The sequence below is a fragment of the Patagioenas fasciata genome, chromosome 2 (genome assembly GCF_037038585.1).
Source record: "Patagioenas fasciata isolate bPatFas1 chromosome 2, bPatFas1.hap1, whole genome shotgun sequence".
Lineage (NCBI taxonomy): Eukaryota > Metazoa > Chordata > Aves > Columbiformes > Columbidae > Patagioenas > Patagioenas fasciata.
The window spans coordinates 168,379,898-168,405,264 of record NC_092521.1 but is presented as its reverse complement, the minus strand read 5'-3'; the positions used below and the strand labels follow the sequence as shown (position 1 = coordinate 168,405,264).

Sequence of the window (25,367 nt, the reverse complement as noted above, 5' to 3'; positions counted from 1 at the left end):
GAGCAGATATTTGGGGAATAGTTGGGGAATATCTGGGGAATAATAGAAAATATTTAGCAAATATTTGGGGAGATGTTTGGGGAGTAACCACCAAATGGTGTAAGGAATGATAGGGAATATTTGGGAATAATAGGAAATATTTTGGCACTAATACCAGATATTTGGGGAATAATAGAAAAAAACGCTTGTGGGGAGTAGTTGGGGAATAATAGGAAATATTTGGGGAATAGTAGCAAAATATCTTGGGGAAGAGTTGGGGGATAACAGTGAATATTAGGGGAATATTTGGAGAATAGTAGCCAAATAGTTTAGGGAATAATACCAAATGTTTTGGGGATATTTGGGGAATAACAGCCAATGTCTGGGGGGTAATGGCGAAGTATCCTGGGGAATCAGGGCTGGGATGGTTTGGGATAACGGGTGATACTCCCGCCCCACAGCTGACCCACGGCGTCATGAACAAGGAGCTGAAATACTGCAAGAACCCGGAGGATCTGGAGTGCAACGAGAACGTCAAGCACAAGACCAAGGAATACATCAAGAAATACATGCAGAAATTCGGGGCCATCTACAAACCCAAAGAGGACACGGACCTGGAGTGACCCCCCCGGAGCCACCAGGAGTCGCCCTTTGCCGCCACCAACCTGTGAATTTATTATTATTAATTATTATTATTATTATTATTTTTTCAAAAAAAAAAAAAAGGAAGAGAAACTTCTGTTCCCTACAGCGTGAGGCGGTTTGTGCTGCCCGGGGCGACACGAAGAGAAAATTGGGCTTTGTTAAGCCGGGTTTTGCTAAACTGGGTTTTGCTAAGCCAGGCTTTGCTAAAACAGGTTTTTCTAAGCCGGGTTTTACTAAGCCAGGGTTTGCTAAGCCTGGTTTTACTAAGCCAGGGTTTGCTAAACCAGGCTTTGCTAAGCCAGGCTTTGCTAAACCAGGTTTTGCTAAGCCCGGCTTTGCTAAACCAGGTTTTACTAAGCCAAGTTTTGCTAAGCCGGGCTTTGCTAACCCAAGTTTTACTAAGCTGGGTTTTGCTAAGCCAGGCTTTGCTGAAACAGGTTTTACTAAACCAGGCTTTGCTAACTGGGTTTTGCTAAGCCCGGCTTTGCTAAACCAGGTTTTACTAAGCTGGGTTTTACTAAGCCAGGCTTTGCTAAACCAGGTTTTGCCGAGCCGGGCTTTGCTAACCCAGGTTTTACTAAGCTGGGTTTTGCTAAACCAGGTTTTGCTAAGCCGGGTTTTGCTAAGCCAGGTTTTCCTAAGCCGGGTTTTACTAAACCAGGTTTTGCTAAGCCGGGCTTTGCTAAACCAGGCTTTTCCGGCTCCTCAACCCCGGCGGTGCTGTCAGACGCACCCTGTGCGTCACCAAGCTCTGTATTATATTTTAACGTATATGTGAATATATTGATAATTTTTGGTTTGGTTTTGTTTTGTTTTCTGCTTTTAGCCCGAGCCGATCCCCCGGGCACACTTTGTAACGATAGTTTTGGGGTTCTTTTCTGTTGTTTCCGGTTGTTTCCTTGGTTTTGTTTTTTGGGTTCCGCGAGGTTGAATCCGTTTTCATGTAAATACTGCGGAGCGGGGCTGCCCCCGGGTTTCTGGCGGCCTCGCGCCATGTTGATAAGATTGATTTTACTGCTTAAATCATTTTACTTTATCCAATTTTTACGGAACTTTTTATGTAAAAAAAAAAAATTAAAAAAAAAAACAAAAACAAAAACAAATAAAAGAAAAATGACAAAAAATCAACACCGGGAAGAGGTTTCGGGGTGAAGCGGCTCAGCCTCTGGGTGCCCACCTGTGTTTTTGGGGTGAAAATGGCTCTTTTCTGTCACACGGTGCCACCTGTTGCTGGACGTGTCACCCCCACCCAGGGCCACCCGCCCCCCGCACTGTCCATATGGGTGAGGGACACACGGACACAGAAGGACACACATCCTGGAGACATGCACTTGGGGACACATGGACATGTGGGGACACACAGACACATGGGGACAGACATCCCAGGGACACGCGGACCCCTGAGGACACACGTACTGGGGACAAACACACACACTAGTGGGGACACATGGACACCCAAGGATGCCATCGTGGGGACACACAGACACGTAAGGACACACATCGTGGGGACACATGGACACCCGGGGACACACATCCCAGGGACACCCAGGAACACGCATCCTGGTGACACGTGGCTGAGGGAACACAGGGACACCCAAGGACACATGTCCTGGGGACACATGGGCCCCCGAGGACACACAGACACACTTGCGGGGACAGACGGACACGCAAGGACACATCCTGGGGACACACGAATACATGCATCTTGGGGACATGTGCTTGGGGACACACAGACATGTGGGGAACCCACATCCCAGGGACACATGGACACACATCCCTGTGACACGTGGCTGAGGGGACACATGGACACCCAAGGACACACCCTGGGGACACATGGACACCCAAGGACACACCCTGGGGACACATGGACAGCCGAACACACGCATCTTGGGGACACAGGGACACCCAAGGACACATCGTGGGGCCACACGGACACCCGAACACACGCACCCTGGGGACGCAAGGACACCTGAGGACACACGTCTTGGTGACACACAAGTGACACGTTTAATGCACCCACCCAGGGACCAGCCGTGTCCCCCAGTGTCCCACCCTGTGTCACCCACCCTGACACCCCTAAAAAAGTACAAAACCCACTTAAAAAAGAAACAGGATCATTGGCAGGAAAAAGCAGGAACCACCCGGCACCCATGTCCCGGTGTCCCCATGTCCCCAAAGCCTTGGGGACCCGAGGTCACACAGCAGAGGTGACGTCCGAGCCTTGGGGACCCGCAGTCACCGGGCGCAGCTGATGTCCCCGTGTCCCCCCGGACTCCAGCAGCCGCTCCAGCTCCTCCTGCCGCTGCGGTGACACCGCGCCGAGGGGGTGGCCCTGGGGGTGAGGGGCTGGGGGTGGGGATGGGGGGTCAGGGGTGACACCCAAGTCTTCACCAGAGGTGTCACCAGCTCCTGGGGGGTGTGGGTGCTCCCCCATCCCTTTGGGTGCTACCTGGGGTGTAGGTGCTCCCCAAAACCCAGCCAGGTGCCTCCTGACCCCCGCTTTGGGTGCTCCCTGGGTCATGGGTGCTCCCCAAAACCATCTGGATGCTCCCAAGCACCATTTGGGTGCTCCCCAGCTCATGGGTGCTCCCCAAAACCATCCGGATGCTCCCCAACCCCATTTGGGTGCTCCCCAGGGCATGGGTGCTCCTCAACCCCACTGAGGTGAACCCCAAGGTAGGGACGGTCCCTGGTTGGGGGACCATGTGGGTGCTCCCCAACCTTATATGAGTGCTCCCTGGGCCATGGTGACACCCCCAAACCCACATGAATGCTCCCTGGGCCATGGTGACACCCCCAAACCCACATGGGTGCTTCCCCAGGCTATGGTGACACCCCAAACCCACATGAATGCTCCCCGGGCCATGGTGACACCTCAAAACACACATGGGTGCTCCCCAGGCCACGGTGACACCCAAACCCCATGTGGGTGCTCCCTAGAGCACGGCGACACCCCCAAATACACATGGGTGCTCCCCAGGTCATGGTGACACCCCAAGCCCATATGGGTTCTTCCTAGAGCACCCCAAGCCTATGTGGGTGCTCCCTAGACCATGGTGACACCCCCAAACCCACATGGGTGCTCCCCAGGCCATGGTGACACCCCAAGCCCACATGGGTTCTTCCCAGAGCACCCCAACCCCATGTGGGTGCTCCCTAGACCATGGTGACACCCCCAAACTCACATGGGTGCTCCCCAGGCCATGGTGACACCCCAACCCCACATGGGTGCTCCCTAGCACACCCCAACCCCATCCAATTGCTCCCTATGGACAGACGCACCCTGATGCCCCCCACCCATGACCACGGGTGCTCCCCAACCCCATCCCAGCGACACCAGGGGACAAAACCCCTCCACCCCCCCCACCCCGAACCCCCAAACCCCCAAACCCGTCAGTGGGTGCTGGGTGCTCACCCTTGCTGGGCGGGTGAGGCTCCTGCAGCCCGGGGGTGTCCAGGAAGACCCCGCTGTCACTCTGCAGCTTCTCCCCGTCGGGTGACGTCCCCACGTCCCCCGCGCGCGCCTTGGCCAGCTGCTGCTTCTGCCTGCACGTGTGCCAGCTGCCGCGGGGCCCGCGCGGCGTCACCGCCGTGTCACCGGGGTGTCCCCCCGCCCCGCAGCCCCCCCAGAACATACCACTTGAAGGCCACGTAGGCCAGGAGTCCCACCACCACGGCGGCCAGGAGCGAGCAGTACACGGGGATGATGTCCCTGCCGGTGGCCTCGGGAGGCGGCGGCGCGAATTTGGGGGTGGCGGGTGACGCGTCCCCTGTTGTCACCGGCGCCCCGGGGGGGTTGGTGCACGGTGGGGCTGTGGGGACAACGGGAGGTTCCCCCGCAGGGTTACGGGAGCCCCAAGCTGTGCCTCAGTTTCCCCGCGGCGCTGGGAGGGGTTGGGGGGGGTGTACTCACTGTGGGTGTCTGTGTGGCCGCAGGGCTCGGTGACAGTGGGGGGACAGGGGGTGCGGCACCCCCCGGAACACCCCGGCACCTGTGGGCACAACCGGCCTCAGTTTCCCCACTGATTGTGCACAGGACCCCCCCCAAGTGTCCCCATCAAAGTCCCATTGTGTCCCCAGCACCCTGTGGTGGGGGTGGTTTGGGGGGCTGGAGCATCCTGGGGGGTGTAGGGGGGTCATGTTCCCAATAAGTGCGGTTACCCCCAATTGGGGTAATTGGGGGGGGTGATGGGGGGGCAGCACTGATTGTGCCCCAGGGGGGTTAAATACAATAGGGATGAAAAAGTAATGGATGGGAAGAAGAAAGAAAAGAAGAAGAAAAGAAGAAGAAGAGAAGAAGAAAAGAAGAAGAAAAGAAGAAGAAAAAGGAAGAAAAAAGAACAGAAAAAGAAGAAAAGGAAGAAGAAAAAGAAGAAGAAAAAAGAAGAAAAAAGAAGAAAAAAAGAAGAAAAAAAGAGGGAAAAAAGAAGAAAAAAAAGAAGAAAAACAGAAGAAAAAAAAGGAAAAAAAGAAGGAAAAAAAGAAGGAAAAAAAAGCCCAACCCCCCCAAACTAAAATAAATTGAAAAAAAAACCCCAAAACCCAAACGAAAATTAAAAAGTGAATAATCAAATGGAAAATAAACGTGAAATAAAATACGCTGAGATGAAAAGAAACGATGCGAAACGAGGTGAAACGAAATAAAGTGAAATGAAAATAGAGTGAAATAAAGTGAAATAAAGGGGAGAAGTGAAAAAAGGTGAAGAAAGTGAAAAAGTGGAAAAAATGAAAAAAAAAAAGAGTAAATAAAACAAAAATAAAATTAAATTAAATTTTTAAAAATATAAAGGAAATAAAATAAACCCAAATGAACCCAAATAAGTAAAACAAAACAAAAGCAATAAAACACAGCGAAGCGCGGGGAGGTGAACGGGAGCCCCGCGGGGAACGGGCGGCCCGGCGGGTGCGGAGCGGCGAGGGGACCCGACCCGGTCCGGCCCCGGCCCACCCCGGCCCGCCCGCTCCCGTCCCCATCCCCATCCCGCTCCCGTCCCCATCCCCATCCCGCTCCCGTCCCCATCCCCATCCCGCTCCCGTCCCCATCCCCATCCCGCTCCCGTCCCCATCCCGCACCGGGCAGAGCAGCAGCAGCAGCAGCGGCGGCAGCGCCGGGACCCGCAGCCCCGGGACCCGCAGTCCCGGGCGGCCCCGCCGCATCGCGGAGACCCCGGCCCGGCCCCGGGACCCGCCCGCTCCGAACCGCTCCGAGTTCTTCCGATCCCTTCCGAACCGCTCCGGTTCCGCTCGGCCCTGCTCCGGTTCGGCTCCGCTCGGTCCGATCCGGCTCCGCTCGGCTCCGCTCGGCTCGTTCCGATCCGCCTCGGCCGGGCTGGGCGCGGCTCGCCCCGGGCTGGGCAGGGCGGGGCGCTTCGCCATTGGCTGCGAGCGACGGGACGGGGCGGGGCTCCCCGCGTAGCCACGCCCCTCTGGGCTCGGCGGGGCTCGGGTCCGCTTCGGGTGGGACTCGGCTCTGTGGGGTCCCCGGTTCGGGTCTCGCTGCGGAGCAGCCCGACTGGGACCGGACTGGCCCAAACCGGGAGCGGGCACGCTGGGGGACCGAGGTGACGGTGTGTCCCCCCCGCCGCATTCCCACGGCCTGTCCCGGGGGCAAAAGAGGCTGGAAGTGGGAGAAGCGGCTTTATTGACCTCGGAATGCGGGGTGCAGCACCCCGGAGTGTGTGCAGGGTTGTGGTGTGGGTGCAGGATGCAGGCGTGGGAGCCCAGCACGGGTGCAGGGTCTTGGTGTGAGTGCTGGGTCTCAGCATGGGTGCAGCATCCCGGTGTGGGTGCAGAACCCCAAAGTAGCTGCAGCACCCCAGTGTGGGTGCAGCATCAGGGTGGGTGCAGGACCTTGGGGTAGGTGCAACACCCCAGGTGGGTGCAGGATGCTGCCGTGGGACCCCAGCGTGGGTACAGGGGCTCAGCAGCACCCTGGTGTGGGTGTAGGGGCTTTGTGGGGGTCTAGCACCCCACATGGATGCAGGACTCTAGCGTGGGACTCCAGCATGAGCGCAGCACCCCAGAATAGGTGCAGAACCCCAGAATGAGTGCGGGGGGGGGGGGGTGCAGCACCCCGGTGTGCGTGCAGGACCCCAGTGTGGGTGCAGGATGCTGCTGTGAGACCCCAACTTGGGTGCTGTGTCTGTGCATGGGTGCAGCACCCCGGCGTGGGGGGGGTTCAGCACCCTGGTATAGGTGCAGCACCCCTGTATGGAGGGGGTGCAGCACCCCAGACTGGGTGCAGAACCATGGAATGAGTGCAGCATCAGGGTGGGTGCAGGATCGTGGTGTGGGTGCAGGATCGTGGTGTGGGTGCAGGACTCCAGTCTGGGGGGGGTGCAGTACCCCGATATGTGTGCAGCACCCCGGCAGCGCCCTGCTCTCCTCCCTACCAGCCGCGGACCGGGTGCCAGAGCTCCACCACCTTCCCCCCGGCGTGGACGTAGTAGACGGGGTGCATGGCGGCCGTGGCGCAGGCCTGCGGGGACAGGGGTGCTGAGCTGGCTGTGGTGGGGCACGGCAGGGAGTGGGGGGCGGGTACTCACGTGGTAGGGGATGAGAGCCAGGATGCTGCCCACCGGGAACCGCTTGAAATCCAACGGCCCATCCACGGCTTCCACCTGCCCGTGCTCCTGCGTGAGCCGCACCAGCCTGCGGGGACACGGCACACGGGGTCACAGAGTGTTGGAAGGGACCTGGAGAGCTCATCCAGTGCAACCCCCCCGGAGCAGGAACACCCAGCTGAGGTTCCACAGGAAGGGGTCCAGGCGGGTTTGAATGTCTGCAGAGAAGGAGACTCCACAACCTCCCTGGGCAGCCTGGGCCAGGCTCTGACACCCTCACCCCCAACAAGTTGCTTCTCCTCTTGCAGTGGAACCTCCTGTGTTCCAGTTTGCACCCATTGCCCCTTGTCCTGTCACTGGTTGTCACCCAGAAGAGCCTGGCTCCATCCTCCTGACACTGCCCCTTTCCATATTGATCCCCAGGAATGAGTCCCCTCTCAGTCTCCTCTTCTCCAGCTCCAGAGCCCCAGCTCCCTCAGCCTTTCCTCACACAGGAGATGCTCCACTCCCTCCACCATCTTCACCCCCACGTCCCCACCCGCGTCCCCGAACCCGCGTCCCCGCTCTCACCGCAGCTCTGGGTGCCCCTCGATGGCGGCGCAGTCCCCGGGCGCCCGCGGGCCGTGCAGGCTGAGGGCGGCCCAGCCGCAGTCCAGCAGGAGCTGGTTGCGATGGGGGTAGTGACCGACGACCCTGTTTTTTGTTGTCTACTTGGTTCAGTTACGTATTGCTCAGCCCAGCTGGGTCTGCTGGAGGTCTGTGGGGCGCCATTTGGGGGGCGTCACAGTGGTCGGGAGGATAAGAGCGAATATTTGGGGAATAACAGCAAATATTAGGGGATAACAGCAAAATATTTTGGGGGATATTTGGGGAATAACAGAAAATATTGGGGGAATGTTTGAGGGATAATAGAAAGTAGCTTGGGGAATAATGGCGAGTATTTGGGGAATAACAGCAAATATTTGGGGAATATCTGGGGAATAATAGCAAAATAGTTCGGGAATAATAGCAAAATATTTTGGGGAATATCTGGGGAATAATAGCGAAATAGCTTGGGGAATATTTGGAGAATATTTGGGGGACGAAGAAAATATTTGGGAATAACAGAAAATAGTTTGGGGAATATTGGGGGAATTATAGAAAATGTTTGGGGAGTAATAGCAAATATTTCGGGAGTGACCACGAAATAGGGTGAGGAATGATAGGGAGTATTTGGGGGGTAATAGGAAGTATTTGGGGGGTAATAGCAAAATGATTTGAGGAGTAATAGGGAATATTTGGGGAAAAATAGGGAATATTTGGGGAAAAATAGTCAGTATTTGGGGAATAGTTGGGGGATAATAGTGAATATTAGGGGAATATTGGGGGAATAATTGCAGAATAGGTTGGGGAATACTAACAAAAGGAGCTTGGGGAGTATTTGGGTGGCGGGTGCGCAGGTTGGGGTGCATCCCACCCTGGGAGGGGGTCACCGGAGGTTTTGGGGGTTCCCGAGCTGCTCACCATAGAACAGGTAGTTGCCCGGGTGCAGCTCGGTGAGCTGGGACATCTCCGGCACCGGGTGGCTGCAGGACGGCGTGGAGCCCATGCTGGCCTGGGGACACGGGACGCCCGCCCGCCGCAGCCTGCGGGACAGGGGACACTGCGGGTGATGGGGACATCGCCACCCCAGGGACTGCGGGAGATGGACCAGAGGTGGGTCCAACACCCTTGGGTGCCACGGAAACAGGACCAGAGGTGGGTCCATCACCCTTGGGTGCCACAGGACCAGAAGAAGGTCCAGGACCCTTGGGTGCCACAGAAACAGGACCAGAGGTGGGTCCATCACCCTTGGGTGCCACAGGACCAGAAGAAGGTCCAGGACCCTTGGGTGCCACAGAAACAGGACCAGAGGTGGGTCCATCACCCTTGGGAACCACAGGACCAGAAGAAGGTCCAGGACCCTTGGGTGCCACAGAAACAGGACCAGAGGTGGGTCCATCACCCTTGGGAACCACAGGACCAGAAGAAGGTCAATGACCCTTGGGTGCCACAGAAACAGGACCAGAGGTGGGTCCATCACCCTTGGGAACCACAGGACCAGAAGAAGGTCCAGGACCCTTGGGTGCCACAGAAACAGGACCAGAGATGCTTCCATCACCCTTGGGAGCCACAGGACCAGAAGAAGGTCCAGGACCCTTGGGTGCCACAGGACCAGAGGTGGGTCCATCACCCTTGGGAGCCACAGAAACAGAATCAGATGTGGGGCCATCACCCTTGGATGCCACAGAAACAGGACCAGAGGTGGGTCCATCACCCTTGGGAGCCACAGAAACAGAATCAGATGTGGGGCCATCACCCTTGGGTGCCACAGAAACAGGACCAGAGGTGGGTCCATCACCCTTGGGTGCCACAGGAGGTCCCCCCACTTGTGCCAAATATTGACCCCCATAAGCCATAGATCCCCCCCAATGCGTCCAGGAGCCCCCAGATGTGCTAAATGATTTGACCCCCCAGATGTGTAGGAGCACTCCCCAGATGTGCATGGGACTTCCATCCATGTGCCTGAGCACCCCCAACTGTGCTGGGGACCCCTCCGTGCCCAGATGTCCCAGGGTATCCCCAGATGTGCCCAGAAGCCCCCAGATGTGCTCAACCACCATCTTAAGTGTACCAGAGCACCCCGAGATGTGCCCAGGAGCCCCAGATGTGCTAGATCATCCCCCAGATATGCCTGTGACCCCCGGACAGATGTCCCAGGACACCCCCAAATATGCCTTAGACCCTCCCCATGTCCCATGGCACCCCCAGATGTGCCTGTGACCCTCCCAGATGTGCCCAAGTACCCCAGATGTGTCATCCGTCCCCTCCCTGTCCCCCCAGGATCTGTAGAGTCCATCAAAGCATTGGGGGGCTCACATCAGCACCCAATTTTGGGGGGGGGGCGAGGCAGCAGTTTTTCCCTTATGCCTCAGTTTCCCCACCACCAAACCAGCTGAGGTGGGACCAGAGACCCCCAGGATGTGTCCCCAGGGGACCAGGTCCCTGTGCACATGGGATGGGGGGGTCCCAGGGGATGGGGGTCCCAGGGTGTCCCCCCCACCCAGCAGGAACCATCCGGCAGCATTTCCCTCCAAGACGCCAAACAAAAGGGTGACAAAGGCGGCGGGGGACAATAACACAAGTCACAACCCGTCACCAAACCCACATCAAAGGTGACCGGAGCCACCAGCATCCTCCTGCTCCCCAGGTGGTGGTGGTGGCGGGGGAGGGGGGGGCGTCGCTTTTATGGGGGCGATTTACATTTACAACCAGGTTTTTATGGGGGTTGGGGGGGTGACACTCACGCGGTGACAAAGTCGAGCACGGCGGTGGCGGTGGCCCTGGCGGTGGCTTGGACGGCGGGGACATCGCGGCAGCCGTAGGTGTCCCCACAGTAAGCGTAGACCCCCACCAGTGTCACCTCCCCCGGGGCATCCAAGGCGATGGCCCGAGCCAGGGACAAGGCCTCCGGGTCCTGGGGGCGCACGCCGGCTATGGGGGGGACACACATTTGGATTTTGGGGGGGTTTGGGGAGGGGGTTGATGCCACGTGTTGGGGGGATGGTGGGGATGAGGGGTTGGGGTTGGACGTGTGGGGCAGCACCCACCATGGGGCATCCTGGGGGGTAAAAATGGGATTTTATTTGGGGGGGGGGGCCTTAAATGCCCCATTATGGGGGCTTTGGGGGCACCACGGAGCATCCCGGGGGGGTAAAAATGGGATTTGGGGATTTAATCTGGGGGGGTTAAATGTCCCATAATGGGGATTTGAGGTCAGCTGTGCCCCATGGAGCATCCTGGGGGGGTAAAAGTGGGATTTTATTTATGGGGGCCTTCAATGTCCCATTATGGGGGGTTTGGGGCATCATGGAGCATCCCAGGAGGGGAAAAATGGGATTTTGGGGGGGTTAAATGTTCCGTTATGCGGGATTTGGGGTCACCTGTGCCCCATGGAGCATCCTGGAGGGTAAAAATGGGATTTGGGGATTTTTGGGGGTTAAATGTCCCATTATGGGGGTTTTGGGGCACCATGGAGCATCCTGGGGGGTAAAAATGGGATTTAATTTGAGGGGGGGTTAAATGTCCCATAGGGGGGAATTTGGGCCATCATGGAGCATCCTGAAGGAGTGAAAATGGGATTTAATTGAGGGGGGGGTGTTAAATATCCCATAATGGGGTTTTGGGCCATCATGGAGCATCCTGAGGGAGTAAAAATGGGATTTAATTTGGGGGGGGGTGTTAAATATCCCATAATGGGGTTTTGGGCCACCATGGAGCATCCTGAGGGAGTAAAAATGGGAGTTAATTTGGGGGGGGTTAATATCCCATAATGGGGTTTTGGGCCATCATGGAGCATCCTGAGGGGGTAAAAATGGGAGTTAATTTCAGGGGGGGGGGGTGTTAAATGTCCCTTTACCCCCATGGGGAAAAGGGGGGCCACCTTCACCCCATGGAGCATCCTGGCAGGGGGGTCTTACATGCTCCATCCTCATTGAGATGATGGGTCTGGGAGGGGGGACATGGAGCATCCTGGAGGGGGTGTGGATGAAAACACCCATGGGGAAGACGCGTGATGCCCATCTCTGCATCCCCCACGCTGTGGGTGGGTTATTGTTTGGGGGTGGGGGTCACCTACCCCTGCCATTGCCGCAGTCGAGCTTGAGCCAGACGAGCCAGCGCTTTGGGGGGGCCAGCGGGCGCTGGCGCAGCAGGGCCAGGGCCTGGGGGGCGTCGAGGAGGATCTGGAAGCTCTGGAGGCGCTGGGCCAGGGCGGCGCACTCCTCCAGCCGCCCCCCCGGCAGCGGGAACGCGTACAGGATGTCGTCGAACCCCCCCGCCGCGAAGAACCGCGCCTCGGCCAACGTGGAGACGGTGATGCCGCGGCGGGTGCCGCCCGTGGCCAGCGCGGCGCCTTCGCTGCGGGGAACGGGGGTGAGAGGTGGTGGGGGGCAGTGGGGTGCGGGGGAGAAGTGGGGGGAGATGATGGAGGGGTGGTTGGGGGATGGTGGGAGCGATACGGGGAGGGTGCTGGGGGCATGATGGGGAGAGGATGGGGAAGATGGGGAGAAGATGGGGAGAAGATGGGGGGATGTTGGGGAGAAGATGGAGGAAGATGGGGGGAAGATGAGGGGAAGATGGAGAGAAGATGGAGAAAGATGGGGGAAGATGAGGAAAAGATAGGGAGAAGATCGGGGACGTTGGGAAGAAGATGGGGGGAAGATGGGGTGATGTTGGGAAGAATATGGGGGGAAGATGGAGAGAAGATGGGGAAAGATGGGGGAAGATGGGGAGAAGATGAGGGGAAGATGGAAAGAAAATGGGGAAAGATGGGCGGAAGATGAGGAGAAGATGGGGAAGATGGGGAGAAGATGAGGAGAAGATGGGGAGAAGATGAGGAAAGATGAGGGAAGATGAGAGGAAGATGGAGAGAAGATGGGGGAAGACAGGGGGAAGATGGGGAGAAGATGAGGAGAAGATGGGGGGTGTTGGGAAGAAGATGGGGGGAAGATGGAGAGAAGATGGGGAAAGATGGGGGAAGATGCGGAGAAGATGGGGAGAAGATCGGGGGATGTTGGGAAGAAGATGGGGGAAAATGGGGGGAAGATGGAGAGAAGATGGGGAAAGATGGGGGAAGATGGGAAGAAGATGAGGGGAAGATGGAAAGAAAATGGGGAAAGATGGGGGGAAGATGAGGAGAATATGGGGAAGATGGGGAGAAGATGAGGAGAAGATGAGGAAAGATGAGGGAAGATGAGGGAAGATGAGAGGAAGATGGGGAGAAGATGAGGAGAAGATGGGGGGTGTTGGGAAGAAATTGGGGGGAAGATGGGGGGAAAATGAGAGGAAGATGGAGAGAAGATGGGGAAAGATGGGGGAAGATGGGGAGAAGATGGGGAGAAGATCGGGGGATGTTGGGAAGAAGATGGGGGGAAGATGGGGGGAAGATGGAGAGAAGATGGGGAAAGATGGTGGAAGATGGGAAGAAGATGAGGGGAAGACGGAAAGAAAATGGGGAAAGATGTGGGGAAGATGAGGAGAAGATGGGGAAGATGGGGAGAAGATGGGAAGAAGATGGGGGGAAGATGGAGAGAAGATGGGGGAAGACAGGGGGAAGATCGGGAGAAGATGAGGAGAAGATGGGGGGTGTTGGGAAGAAGTTGGGGGGAAGATGGAGAGAAGATGGGGAAAGATGGGGGAAGATGGGGAGAAGATGGGGAGAAGATCGGGGGATGTTGGGAAGAAGATGGGGGGAAGATGGAGAGAAGATGGGGAAAGATGGGGGAAGATGGGAAGAAGATGAGGGGAAGATGGAAAGAACATGGGGAAAGATGGGGGGAAGATGAGGAGAAGATGCGGAAGACGGGGAGAAGATGGGGAGAAGACGGCAGGATGTTGGGAAGAAGATGGGGGGATGTTGGGAAGAAGATGGGGGGAAGATGGAGAGAAGATGGGGAAAGATGGGGGAAGATGAGGGGAAGACGGAGAGAAGATGGGGGAGACAGGGGAAAGATGGGGAGAAGATGAGGAGAAGATGGGGGGATGTTGGGAAGACGTTGGGGGGAAGATGGGGAGAAGATGGGGGGATGTCAGGAAGAAGATGGGGGGATGTTGGGAAGAAGATGAGGGGAAGATGGAGAGAAGATGGGGGAGACAGGGGAGAAGATGGGGGGGATGTTGGGAAGAAGTTGGGGGGAAGATGGGAAGAAGACGAGGGGAAGATGGAAAGAAAATGGGGAAAGATGAGGGGAAGATGGGGAGAAGATGGGGAAGATGGGGAGAAGATGGGGAGAAAATGGGGAGAAAATGGGGAGAAGATGGGGAGAAGATGGGGAGAAGATGGGGAGAAGATGGGGAGAAGATGGGGAGAAGATGGGGAGAAGATGGGGGATGTTGGGAAGAAGATGGGGGCAAGATGGGGCGAAGTTGAGGGGAAGATGGAGAGAAGATGAGAAAGATGGGGAAAGATAAGGGAAGATGGGGATAAGATGGGAGGAAGATGGGGAGAAGATGGAGAGAAGATGGTGGAAGATGATGGGGGGAAGATGGGAGAAGATAGATGGGGGATGTTAGGAAGAAGATGGTGGGAAGATATGGTGGGAAGATATGGGGGAAAGATATGGGGGAAAGATGGGGGAAAATGGAGGAAGAATGGGGGAAAATGGGGGAAGATGGGGAGATGCTGGGAGGATACTGGGGGGATATTGGGGGGATGATGGGGTAGAAGGTGGTGGGGTGATGGGGAGATACTCAGGGGGAGTTTGGGGGATACTGGGATGACGCTGGAAGGGCTGGGGGAAGATGTGGGATGACTGGGGGAGGTAGGGAGGATGAGGGATGCTGGAGGGATGCCAGGGGAAGGTGGGGGATGCTGGGAGGATACTGGGGGGATGTTGGTGTAGAAGTTGGTGGGACATTGGGGAGGGAGATGGGGAGAAGCTGAGGAGATGCTGGGGGGTAGGTTGGGGGGTGATACTCGGGAAAGATGGAGGGATACTGGGAGGATGTTGGGGGGATACTGGGGAGATGCTGGTGGGGATACTGGGGGGGATGTTGTTGGGGATGCTGGGGGATGATTGGGGGAGATACGGAGGATGTGGGATGCTTGGGGGGATACTGGGAGCATGTTGGGGGATGCTGGGGAGATGCTTGGGGGGATGCTGGGGGAATCCTGGGGGCATGGTGGGGGAAGCTGGGGGATGTTGGGAGATGGGGGGAGGATGCTGGGGGATTCTGGGAGGACGCTGGGGGGGACGCTGGGTGATACTGGGGGATACTGGGAGGATGCTGGGGGGATGGTTGGGGAATGTTGGGGGGATGCTCGAGGGAAGTTGGGGGGATGCTGGAGGATTCTGGGGGGATGCTGGAGGATTCTGGGGGATGCTGGAGGATGATGGCGGGGATGCTGGAGCGATGCTGGGGGGAGGCTGGGGGGGTGCTGGGGAATGTTGGGGGGGATGCTGGGGGATGCTGGAGGGAAGTTGGGGGGATACTGGGGGGAATGCTGGGGGAATCCTGGGGAGATGGTGGGGGAAGCTGAGGGATGCTGAGAGATGTGGGGGGATGCTGGGGGATTCTGGGGGGACGCTGGGGGCACACTGGGTGATACTGGGGGATACTGGGAGGATGCTGGGGGGATGGTTGGGGAATGTTGGGGGGATGCTGGGAGGATGCTGGAGGATTCTGGGGGGATGCTGGAGGATGATGGCGGAAATGCTGGGGGAATGCTGGTGGATGCTGGAGGGAAGTTGGGGGGATGCTGGGGGGATGCTGGGAGATGTGGGGGGGATGCTGGAGGATTCTGGGGGGATGCTGGAGGATGATGGGGGGGATGCTGGGGGGATGCTGAGAGATGTGGGGGGGATGTTGGGGGGATGTTGGGGGATGCTGGAGGGAAGTTCGGGGGGATGCTGAGGGGATGTTGGGGGGATGTGGGGGTTCCTGGGGCCGCACTCACAGCGTTTTGTGTGTTTTGACGTGGGGGCGCAGGCGGACGCCCAGGGCCTGGCAGCGCTCCCGCATGCGCTCGGCGTTGCGCTGCAGCGTGGCCCGGTCCAGGGCCAGCGCCGGGGTGGGCACCTGCTCCAGGGGGGCTCCCAGCCACCTGCTGCTGCTGGGACAGGGGGACACGCCTGCCCTGCACCCACTGTCCCCCAAAAACCTACACCCACCATGCACCCCTCAAAAAAACCCCTGCACCCACCCCATGGGGACAGAGGTGGTTGGGATTGGGGGCTGGGGTGTTGAGCCCCCCATGGGACCCAAAGTGAGGGGTGGTTTGGGTCACCTGGGACAGGGGCACTGGGAACAGGGACAAGTGGGAGAGTGACAAATGGGACTGGGATATATGGGACATGGTCACCAGAACTGGGACTGGGACACATGGAATAGGAACATATGGGACTGGGAAACTGGGGAGAGGGACACCTGGGTCACAGACACTGGGAACAGGGACACCTGGAACTGGGACACATGGGACTGGACACCTGGGAGAGGGACAAATAGGACTGGGATATATGGGACAGGGACACCTGGAACTGGGAAACCTGAACCCCCATAGGACTGGGATGCATGGAATAGGGACATACGGGACTGGGAAACTGGGGAGTGGGACATCTGGGACTGGGACATGCTGGACCACCTGGGCCCAGGACATGGAGACAGGGACATGTGTCCAAGCCCAGCTGGGACGGGGACACCCGGACCCTCCATTGGTGGCACCTCGGTGTCCCCACTGCCACCCGGGGCACCCACACGAGGCTGTCAGGGTGACGGCCCCAGTGTCACCCCAAGCACCCAGCCCTGCCCACCTGTCTGCCTGTCCGTCCATCCTTCCGTCCTGCGCTGCGGCTGCTCCCGGCTCAGCGTTGGTGGCTCTGGTGGCTCTGGTGTCCCCGTTCCACGTGACGCCGTGGGCACCCGCAGCCTTGGCTGGGGACAGAGGTCGCTGCCGGCCGGGGGGCCCGCAGGGGGTGGCCGGAGCAGGGGAGGACACGGGCACTGCGCTGGGGACAGCACGGGGACAGCCTGCCCGCTCCATGGGACAGCGGCCGCACATGGACTCCCGTGCCCGTGGGGGGAGCTCCATGTGCCCGGGGGTGCGAGACCTCCCGGGCTTGTGACACGTGGGTGCGTGGCTGCTGAGACCCGGCACGCTCGTGACACGTGGGGACAGGGCTGATGAGGGCGCACGTGCTCGTGACACGTGTGTGTGTGTGCGGTGCTGAGAGCCTGGCTGTCCCCGCACTCGTGACAGGGGGACACACGCTGCTGAGACCCCCCCCACTCGTGACATGGGGACACATGACTGCTGAGACCCCCCCATACTCGTGACGTGGGGACACACTGTTGCTGAGACCCCCCCCCACTCGTGACAGGGGGACACACGGCTGATGAGACCCCCACACTCGTGACATGGGGACACACGGCTGATGAGACCCCCACACTCGTGACATGGGGACACAAGGGTGCTGAGACCCCCCACACTCGTGACATGGGGACACACACTGCTGAGACCCCCCACACACGTGACGTGGGGACACACGGCTCTTGAGAGCTCCCACACTCGTGACATGGGGGTGCACAGCTGCTGAGAGCCCCACTCCCACTCATGATATGTAGGTACATGGCTGCTGAGCCCGCTCACACTTGTGACACGTGGGATTTTGGCGGCTGAGACCCCCCCCACACTCACGATGCGGGTGCACGGCTGCTGAGACCCCACCCACTCATGACACGTGCACAGCTACTGGGACGCCCACACTTGTGACACGTGGGCACACGGCTGCTGGGACCCCCATGCTCGTGACAAACGTGGGGACAGCTGCTGAGACCCCCAACCTGTGACATGGGGGTACACGGCTGCTGAGACCCCCAACCTGTGACATGGGGGTACACAGCTGCTGAGACCCCCAACCTGTGACATGGGGGTACACGGCTGCTGAGACCCCCAATCTGTGACATGGGGGTACACAGCTGCTGAGACCCCCAACCTGTGACATGGGGGTACACGGCTGCTGAGACCCCCAACCTGTGACATGGGGGTACACGGCTGCTGAGACCCCCAACCTGTGACATGGGGGTACACGGCTGCTGAGACCCCCAACCTGTGACATGGGGGTACACGGCTGCTGAGACCCCCCAACCTGTGACATGGGGGTACACGGCTGCTGAGACCCCCAACCTGTGACATGGGGGTACACAGCTGCTGAGACCCCCAACCTGTGACATGGGGGTACACGGCTGCTGAGACCCCCCAACCTGTGACATGGGGGTACACAGCTGCTGAGACCCCCCAACCTCTGACATGGGGTACACGGCTGCTGAGACCCCCAACCTGTGACATGGGGGTACACGGCTGCTGAGACCCCCAACCTGTGACATGGGGGTACACGGCTGCTGAGACCCCCCAACCTGTGACATGGGGGTACACAGCTGCTGAGACCCCCCAACCTCTGACATGGGGTACACGGCTGCTGAGACCCCCAACCTGTGACATGGGGGTACACGGCTGCTGAGACCCCCCAACCTGTGACATGGGGGTACACGGCTGCTGAGACCCCCAACCTGTGACATGGGGGTACACAGCTGCTGAGACCCCCAACCTGTGACATGGGGGTACACGGCTGCTGAGACCCCCAATCTGTGACATGGGGGTACACAGCTGCTGAGACCCCCAACCTGTGACATGGGGGTACACAGCTGCTGAGACCCCCCAACCTCTGACATGGGGTACACGGCTGCTGAGACCCCCAACCTGTGACATGGGGGTACACGGCTGCTGAGACCCCCAACCTGTGACATGGGGGTACACGGCTGCTGAGACCCCCCAACCTGTGACATGGGGGCACACGGCTGCTGAGACCCCCCAACCTGTGACATGGGGGTACACGGCTGCTGAGACCCCCCAACCTGTGACATGGGGGTACACGGCTGCTGAGACCCCCCAACCTGTGACATGGGGGTACACGGCTGCTGAGACCCCCCAACCTGTGACATGGGGTACACGGCTGCTGAGACCCCCAACCTGTGACATGGGGGCACACGGCTGCTGAGACCCCCCAACCTGTGACATGGGGGCACACGGCTGCTGAGACCCCCCCAACCTGTGACATGGGGGTACACGGCTGCTGAGACCCCCCCAACCTGTGACATGGGGGTACACAGCTGCTGAGACCCCCCAACCTCTGACATGGGGTACACGGCTGCTGAGACCCCCAACCTGTGACATGGGGGTACACAGCTGCTGAGACCCCCAACCTGTGACATGGGGGCACACGGCTGCTGAGACCCCCTCCCACTCATGATACACGGCTGCTGAGACCCCAGCATTCGTGACATGGGTGCATGGCTGCTGAAACCCATCCACATGTGACATGTGGGTACAACTACTGAGACCCCCCCACTCGTAACACACGTGCATGGCTGCTGAGACCTCCCATGCTCATAACACATGTGGGTACAACTGCTGAGACCCCCCAACATGTGACACATGTGGGTACAGCTACTGAGACCCCCCTCAACACTGATGACAAACGACTGCTGAGGACCCCATCCCCAATTCTCATGACATGTGGGTGCTGAGACCCCACCACACTCATGACACGTGGGTACTTGGCTGCTGAGACCTCCCACACTCATGTCACGTGTGGGACAGCTACTGAGACCCGTCCCCCCAACTCGTGACATGTGGGAACTTGGCTGCTGAGACCCCCCACACTCATGACATGGGTGTATGGCTGCTGAGACCCCCCCAATGCTTGTGATATGACTGCTGAGACCCCCCCAACTTGTGACACGTGTGGGTACAGCTACTGAGACCCCCACACTTGTCCCACGTGGGCGCACGGCTGCTGAGACCCCCCCACTTGTGACCCATGGCTGCACGACCCCCACCCAGCGTGGGGCACTCGAGGGCCTCGCACACAGTGATTTCCCATAGATATATTATTTTTAATTCTTTTTTTCTGTAAAAGATCTAAAAATGGATAGAAAAACCGCGGGGGGGACACACACACGACGCACCCACCGGCTCCCGGCCAGCGGGCACGGCGGGGGGGACACGCGGCACCCCCCTTCCCAGCGAGGGGTCCCCCCGCCTCCTCCTCAGCCCTGTCACCCCTAAAAATTGAGGGGGACACACGCACAATTCTGCTCCCCCCCAGCGGGGGCTGGATAAGGCCACGGGCGCGGGGCAGCATGGGGCTCCCCGACCCCCCCAGATTTGTGGGGTGCGGGGGATCCCCATCTCCAGGGCACCCCGGGGGTGGGGTGGGTTAGGACCTGCCCTCGGGGGGGTTGTACTCGGTCTCGCCGGCTGAGACCTGGGAGATGCGGCGCGTGGAACGCCAGAGCCGGCGGTGGAACTGGCCCGGCCGCACCTGGGGGGTGAGATGGGGGGGGTGAGCACCCACTTCATGTCCCTGTCCCCATCCCATGTCCCCACAGCCTTCCAGATCTCCATCCTCCTCTCCATCTCATCCTCATCGCCTCCCAGATCTCCATCATCATCTTCATCCCCTTCCAGATCTCCATCCTCTTCTCCATCACCCTCCTAATCCCTTCCAGACCCTCACCCCCTTCTCCATCATCTTCCTCATCCCCTTCCAGATCTCCAGCCCTTTCCGCATCATCCCCAGCCCCTTCTGCATCATCATCTTCATCCCCTTCCAGCTCTCCATCCCCCGACAGATGTCCACCTACTTTTCCATCTCCATCCCCTTCCAAATCTCCTTCTCCCCTTCCAAGTACCCATCAGCCCCAGCCTCTCCCTCATCATCATCACCTTCCAAACCTCGCCCTTTTCTCCACCCACTCATCCCCATCACCTTCCAACCTCCCCACTTCTCTCATCGCCATCCCCTTCCCCATCTGTACCCCCAGCCCCTGCCCAACCCCTCATCACCCTCCACCCACCAGCCTCCTCTTCATCCCCTTCCGTATCTCTATCTCCACCACCATGTTCACTTCCAACCCCTTCCCTGTCTCCAATTCCACCTCCGTATCCTTCTCCATCTCCATCTTCACCTCCTTCCCTATCTTCATCCTCTTTATCTCCATCTCCACCAACTCCATGCCCTTCCCTATCTTCATCCCCTTCCCTAGCTCCATCTTCATCCCTATCTCCACCTTCATCTCCATCACCACCTACACCTCCATCCCCTTCCCCATGTCCATCTCCTTCCCTGTCTCCACCTCCACTTCCTTCTCTGTCTCCATCTCTTCCTCCTTTCCATCCCCATCCTCTCCCTTTCCCACATCCCCTTCCCCACCCCATCCCACCTCTGCCCCAATCTACTCTGGAGACCAAGGAGGACAAGCAGAGGTCCCCAGCCCAGCGGCACCCAGCGGACACCAAGCCATGACCACCCCCAGCCTCTCCCCCAACCTGGCCTGGGGGGTCCTTGCTCACCTCAGTGGGCTGCCCAGCCCCCACCACGATGAGCTTGCCATCCTCCAACCCCACCAAGATGTGACTCTTCTCCTTGGTGACGGACACGCTGTGGATGGGCACCCGCATGGGCACGGGGGGCACGGCTGCCCTGAGGCTGCGAGAAGAACGAGTGGTGGGATGGGACCACTGGAACCCCTTGGGCACCCAATGGGGTGACTGGGGTGGGACAAAGTGGGTGACAGCCCTCACCTCAGGAGGTCACGGATCTCCAGCCCGCACTGCATGGTCCCCAACACCACAAACTCCTCCGTCAAGCACATGGCCGTCACCTCCTCGTCCAGCGGGACGGAGGAGAGGTGCTTCCCATTGACTGAGTAGAGGTGCAGCCCAAATCTGTCCTGAAAGACAAGGAGGGGGGACATGCACATGGCTGATGGTGACAAGGAGGGACACACAGGGACAGCTGGTCATACCTTCAAGCAGGCTCGTTGACCCACAGTGGTCTGGGCGACCACCTGTCCCTCTGGCCCCACGGCCAGGTGGGAGAGGACGGCGGGTGGTGACGTCTCACCGGGCGGCCGCAGGGAGCGGATGAAGAGACCCCGGCGGATGGTGTGGATGATGATGGTACCATCCTATGTGAGGACGGGGACACGGGTGACGATGGTGGCACCGCCCATCCCATTGCCCACCCCACTGTCTCAGCTCACCTTGGAGCCTGACACCGCCATGTCCAGTTCGGTGCTGATGGCCACACACGTCACCTCGGCGTCGTGGCCGTACAGGACCTGGACGGGTTTGGGAGCCAAACCGCTGGAAAAGCCACCCTGGTGTTGAGGACATGGGGACCTCAGCGACCTGGTGGCAGCGCCCACCATGAGCTCCCCGCAGGTTGGAGCACTGGGGTAAGGGTCAAGCCCCTACCTGCTGGAGGACCTGCCACACCATGCAGGTGGTGTCTCGGGACCCAGAAATGAGGTAGATGCCGCAGAGGTCGAGTGATAGGCAGGTGACAATGTCTGTGACACCCAGAGGGACACTATGAGCTGCTGGCCCCATCCTACCATGCTTGCTACCGCAACACCAAGATGTGTTTTGGGGTGTGGAGATGCCGCTCGCCCTAACCCCACCCTGGCTCTGCAATGGAGTTTGGACCATGGCCACAAGATGTGGGACACTGGGAGATGTCCCCTGCTTCCCCCCATGGTCCTACAAACCCATTGGGCATCATCAGACCTTCATCATCATCGTCATTATCAGAGGAGAACGTACCTATGTGCCGGGTGATGTGTCCAATCACTTTCCCTTTGGCCAGCGAGGTGACACGAAGACTGTTGTCCCAATGTCCCCCGCTGAAGAGCAGCTTCCCATCAGGGGACACAGCCAGCGTGCGGGAGCAGAGATCCGCGCCAGGGGCAAAGGGACCTTGCAGGAAGCGTTGGGTCCTGGTGGGAAGGGACAAGGGACAGTGGCAGAGCCATGGGTGGGCTGGTGGCACCTCCAGGGCCCATCCCCAGGGACTCACTTTGCATTGGAGACCGTGGGGTCTTTGGTGAAGCTGAAGTAGTTGGAGATGTTCTTGTCATAGGGCAACCAGTTGTGTGTCCCCAACAAACCATTGGCACTCACGGTGACCTGGGCAGAGATGCAGATGGAGGTGATGCAGCTCCCATCACCCAGGGTTTGGCTCCTGGTCCCTCTGGGCCAGTAGCATTCACCCGTGCCTCAGTTTCCCCACACTCACCAGGACATCGGGTGATCCCTGAGTGATGAAGGAGTGTGGCTGGTTCTTGGGGACCACAGCTTGCACCAGGGCCACCCCATCGCTGATGCCCTATGGGGACACACCAACCGGTGGGCACCCTCCTGTTCACCAGCACCCCCCTAAATCCCATCCAGGGACCTCCCGGGGTTGTCCTCACCTCCACAAAGAAGGACTTGAGCTGGTCCAGGTTCTCGAAGACGTTGGGCGAGCGGGTGTCCAGGCGGGCCAGCCTGCGGGCAGCGCTCTCTGCCGACAGCCGGGCAGGGTGGGGCTCCTGGGGGTGCAGGAGGGGACGCATAAGAAGGTGGGTAACCCCCCCGAAAAGGGACTATTTTTTGGGGGGGGAACACATCTATGAGCTACCTTGAGCAGCTGGCAAGGTGTCTGCCCAAAGTTGCTGATGATGCCCTCCAGAGCCTTCCGCTGCGTCTCATCGGCGATGGCGTCCAGGTCCACGGCCCCTGGGGATGGGGATGGTCATGGGGGAACCACCTGAGGGGTGCCCCCCAAACCTCCCTGCCCCATGCCTCACCCTCGTAGGTGCAGTAGTAGAAGACATTGAGGGCTTCCACGGCGGCTGGACCTCGTTGCTTGTAGCCAAAAATGAGGTCGATCCACTCGTGCAAGTGGGCTGAGACGTACTCTGACTCCTGGCCAAGGATCGGGCATCAGGGAGAACCAGGAACACCCACCGCGCCCCGTAATGACCCCCACCAGGGGTGGGAGCGGAGGAGAAGTTGGGATGGGTTCCACCATCTCACCAGGGCTTTGCGGTGCTGGTAGATGAAGTCCTCGCGGGAGCGCGCCCACTGGGGCAGCACCACGTCGCCCACCTTCTCGTTGGAGAGCTGCAGGCAACCCAGGTCAAAACCTGTGGGCAGAGCAGGCAGGGGGTGAGGGACACCAACTCTTGCTGTGACCCCATGGGTGCTGTCCCCATGGTGGAGATGATCAGAGATTCATGGAATCACAGAATTGTTTTGATTGGAAAAGACCCTCAAGCTCATCGAGTCCAACCGTTCACCCACTCCTGGCACTGCCCCATGTCCTGAGAACCTCATGTCCGTCTGTCTAGCCCTCCAGGGATGGTGACTCCAGCACTGCCCTGGGCAGCCTGTTCCAATGCCCCACAGCCCTTTGGGGAAGAAATTGGTCCCCAGATCCAACCTCAACCTCCCCGGTGCAACCTGAAGCCATTTCCTCTCGTCTCATCGCTTGTTACTTAGGAGCAGAGCCCAACACCCTCCAGAAGAACCCAACACCCTCCAACACGATGGGTGTCCCCTTACCGTTCTGGTTCTCCAGGAACTCAGGGAAGTAGAAGAACTCGGGGATGAGCTCCTTGACGTCTACGGGGTTCTCCATGCGGGCTTGCCACGCTGCCGGCACCGAGTGGAACTGCCGGTCCGAGCAGTCAAACCTGGTGGCACAGGATTGGTTGAAGCCCCCTCATCCCCCTTGATGTCCCCTCTCCAGAATGTCCTCGCTGGGTGCCCACCTGCCGCTCTGCAGCTGGATGTGGAGGGTGGTGAAGGGTTCGGTGCGGATCAGGTAGTGCATGACGCCCGCCGCGTTGGAGTAGTGTGTGCCATAGTGGAACTTGTCCACCGTGCCCGTGGGGTCCTCGAAGCTCTCGTACCTTGCGGGAGAGGTATTGAGGTCCACCAGGACCTGGCCAGGCACTCCCCATGTCCCCTATCCCTTGTTTCGGGGGTAACTCACTTCTCCTTCACGTCCCGGGCGTGCCGCTCGTTGGCCACCCCGATGGGTTTGGAGAGGTCCCGAAACACGGCCGGGTCAGTGAGGTCGAGGGTCTCCGAGGTGTAATCCCGCAGGATCCAGGGGAACTGGGTGGGGTGGGAGGTAGGTGAGGCTGGGGGGGCCCTGGGTTCACTAAGGGGAGGGTGGGGTGGATGTGGGGCTCACCACGGGGTACTGGGAGAGGTCGTTGTAGGTGCGGCCCGCGATGGTGTTCAGCTGCATGAGGTACTCGAAGTTGGAGATCTCCCGCAGGACCCATTTCTGGGGTGAAGGGAGGGAGGCTGAGGTGGGCTGGGGGGGCAGGATAGGGGACAGAGACCCCCACCCCATGGCTGGCCCCATCCTGTGGTCATCCCTGGTCCCAGACCATTCCCTGGTCCCACAGCTGTTCCTGGTCCCATGGTCATCCCCAGTCCTGTGGCAGTTCCTGCCTAATGGCCATCCTTGGTCCCATGGTCATCCCTGGTCCCATGGCTGTCACCTCCTCACAGCCATCCTTGGTCCCACAACCATCCCAGGTCCCATGGCCATCCCTGGTCTCACGGCTGTCACCACCTCACAGTCATCCTTGGTTCCACAACCATCCCAGGTCCCATGGCCATCCCCATTCCACCATCATCCCTGGTCCCTTGGCCATCCCTATCCCATGACCATCTTTGGTCCCACAGCCATCCCTAACCCCATGGCTGTCCTCACCCTACATCCATCTCTGGTCCCATGGCCACCTCATCGCCATCCCTGG

The 25,367-nt window shown here is 59.1% G+C and overlaps 5 protein-coding genes across 7 annotated transcripts in view; 1 reads left to right on the top strand and 4 right to left on the bottom strand.

Annotated features, from left to right (window-relative positions):
- SETD2 (SET domain containing 2, histone lysine methyltransferase) overlaps positions 1-851 on the top strand; it is a 65,889-nt gene extending 65,038 nt beyond the window's left edge. Inside the window, exon 21 of one of the 2 annotated variants that reach the window (XM_065829930.2) lies at positions 441-851. In XM_065829930.2, coding sequence (XP_065686002.1) covers positions 441-602 — 162 coding nt within the window. In that variant the 3' untranslated portion in view covers positions 603-851. The remainder of the gene's footprint in view (positions 1-440) is intronic. The other variant, XM_065829929.2, reaches the window with a different exon arrangement.
- Positions 679-2,484, bottom strand: LOC139827322 (uncharacterized; the record flags this gene model as incomplete). Its single annotated transcript, XM_071805518.1, is given in 2 exon segments — positions 679-1,145; positions 1,148-2,484. Coding segments are annotated over 2 exon segments (939 nt in total), but the record flags the coding sequence as incomplete, so codon positions are not given.
- A 124-nt stretch (positions 2,485-2,608) lies between these two features.
- Positions 2,609-6,097, bottom strand: LOC136098341 (uncharacterized). Its single transcript, XM_065831655.2, has 5 exons — positions 5,698-6,097; positions 4,538-4,616; positions 4,262-4,436; positions 4,040-4,185; positions 2,609-2,970 (listed from the first exon to the last, which is right to left on the bottom strand). Exons 1-5 carry the CDS (start codon positions 5,998-6,000, stop codon positions 2,819-2,821), a joined length of 855 nt encoding a protein of 284 aa, XP_065687727.1. The 5' UTR covers positions 6,001-6,097; the 3' UTR covers positions 2,609-2,818.
- Positions 6,098-6,248: 151 nt separating this feature from the next.
- LOC136098340 (D-serine dehydratase-like) lies at positions 6,249-16,809 on the bottom strand. The gene is given in 8 exon segments (XM_065831654.2): positions 6,249-7,102; positions 7,170-7,275; positions 7,758-7,944; positions 8,691-8,812; positions 10,514-10,700; positions 11,845-12,125; positions 15,664-15,816; positions 16,517-16,809. Coding segments are annotated over 8 exon segments (1,404 nt in total). The 5' UTR covers positions 16,795-16,809; the 3' UTR covers positions 6,249-7,012.
- A 2,836-nt stretch (positions 16,810-19,645) lies between these two features.
- NBEAL2 (neurobeachin like 2) overlaps positions 19,646-25,367 on the bottom strand; it is a 30,511-nt gene continuing 24,789 nt past the window's right edge. For both annotated transcript variants that reach the window (XM_065832149.2, XM_071805441.1), the window contains exons 39-55: positions 24,791-24,886; positions 24,587-24,711; positions 24,363-24,503; positions 24,154-24,284; positions 23,626-23,735; positions 23,397-23,514; positions 23,228-23,325; positions 23,022-23,138; positions 22,844-22,933; positions 22,625-22,734; positions 22,372-22,544; positions 22,024-22,118; positions 21,810-21,926; positions 21,573-21,734; positions 21,349-21,497; positions 21,118-21,253; positions 19,646-20,086 (exon numbers count right to left, since the gene is read on the bottom strand). In XM_065832149.2, the coding sequence (XP_065688221.1) occupies positions 19,982-20,086; positions 21,118-21,253; positions 21,349-21,497; positions 21,573-21,734; positions 21,810-21,926; positions 22,024-22,118; positions 22,372-22,544; positions 22,625-22,734; positions 22,844-22,933; positions 23,022-23,138; positions 23,228-23,325; positions 23,397-23,514; positions 23,626-23,735; positions 24,154-24,284; positions 24,363-24,503; positions 24,587-24,711; positions 24,791-24,886 (2,073 nt within the window). In that variant the 3' untranslated portion in view covers positions 19,646-19,981. The remainder of the gene's footprint in view (positions 20,087-21,117; positions 21,254-21,348; positions 21,498-21,572; positions 21,735-21,809; positions 21,927-22,023; positions 22,119-22,371; positions 22,545-22,624; positions 22,735-22,843; positions 22,934-23,021; positions 23,139-23,227; positions 23,326-23,396; positions 23,515-23,625; positions 23,736-24,153; positions 24,285-24,362; positions 24,504-24,586; positions 24,712-24,790; positions 24,887-25,367) is intronic.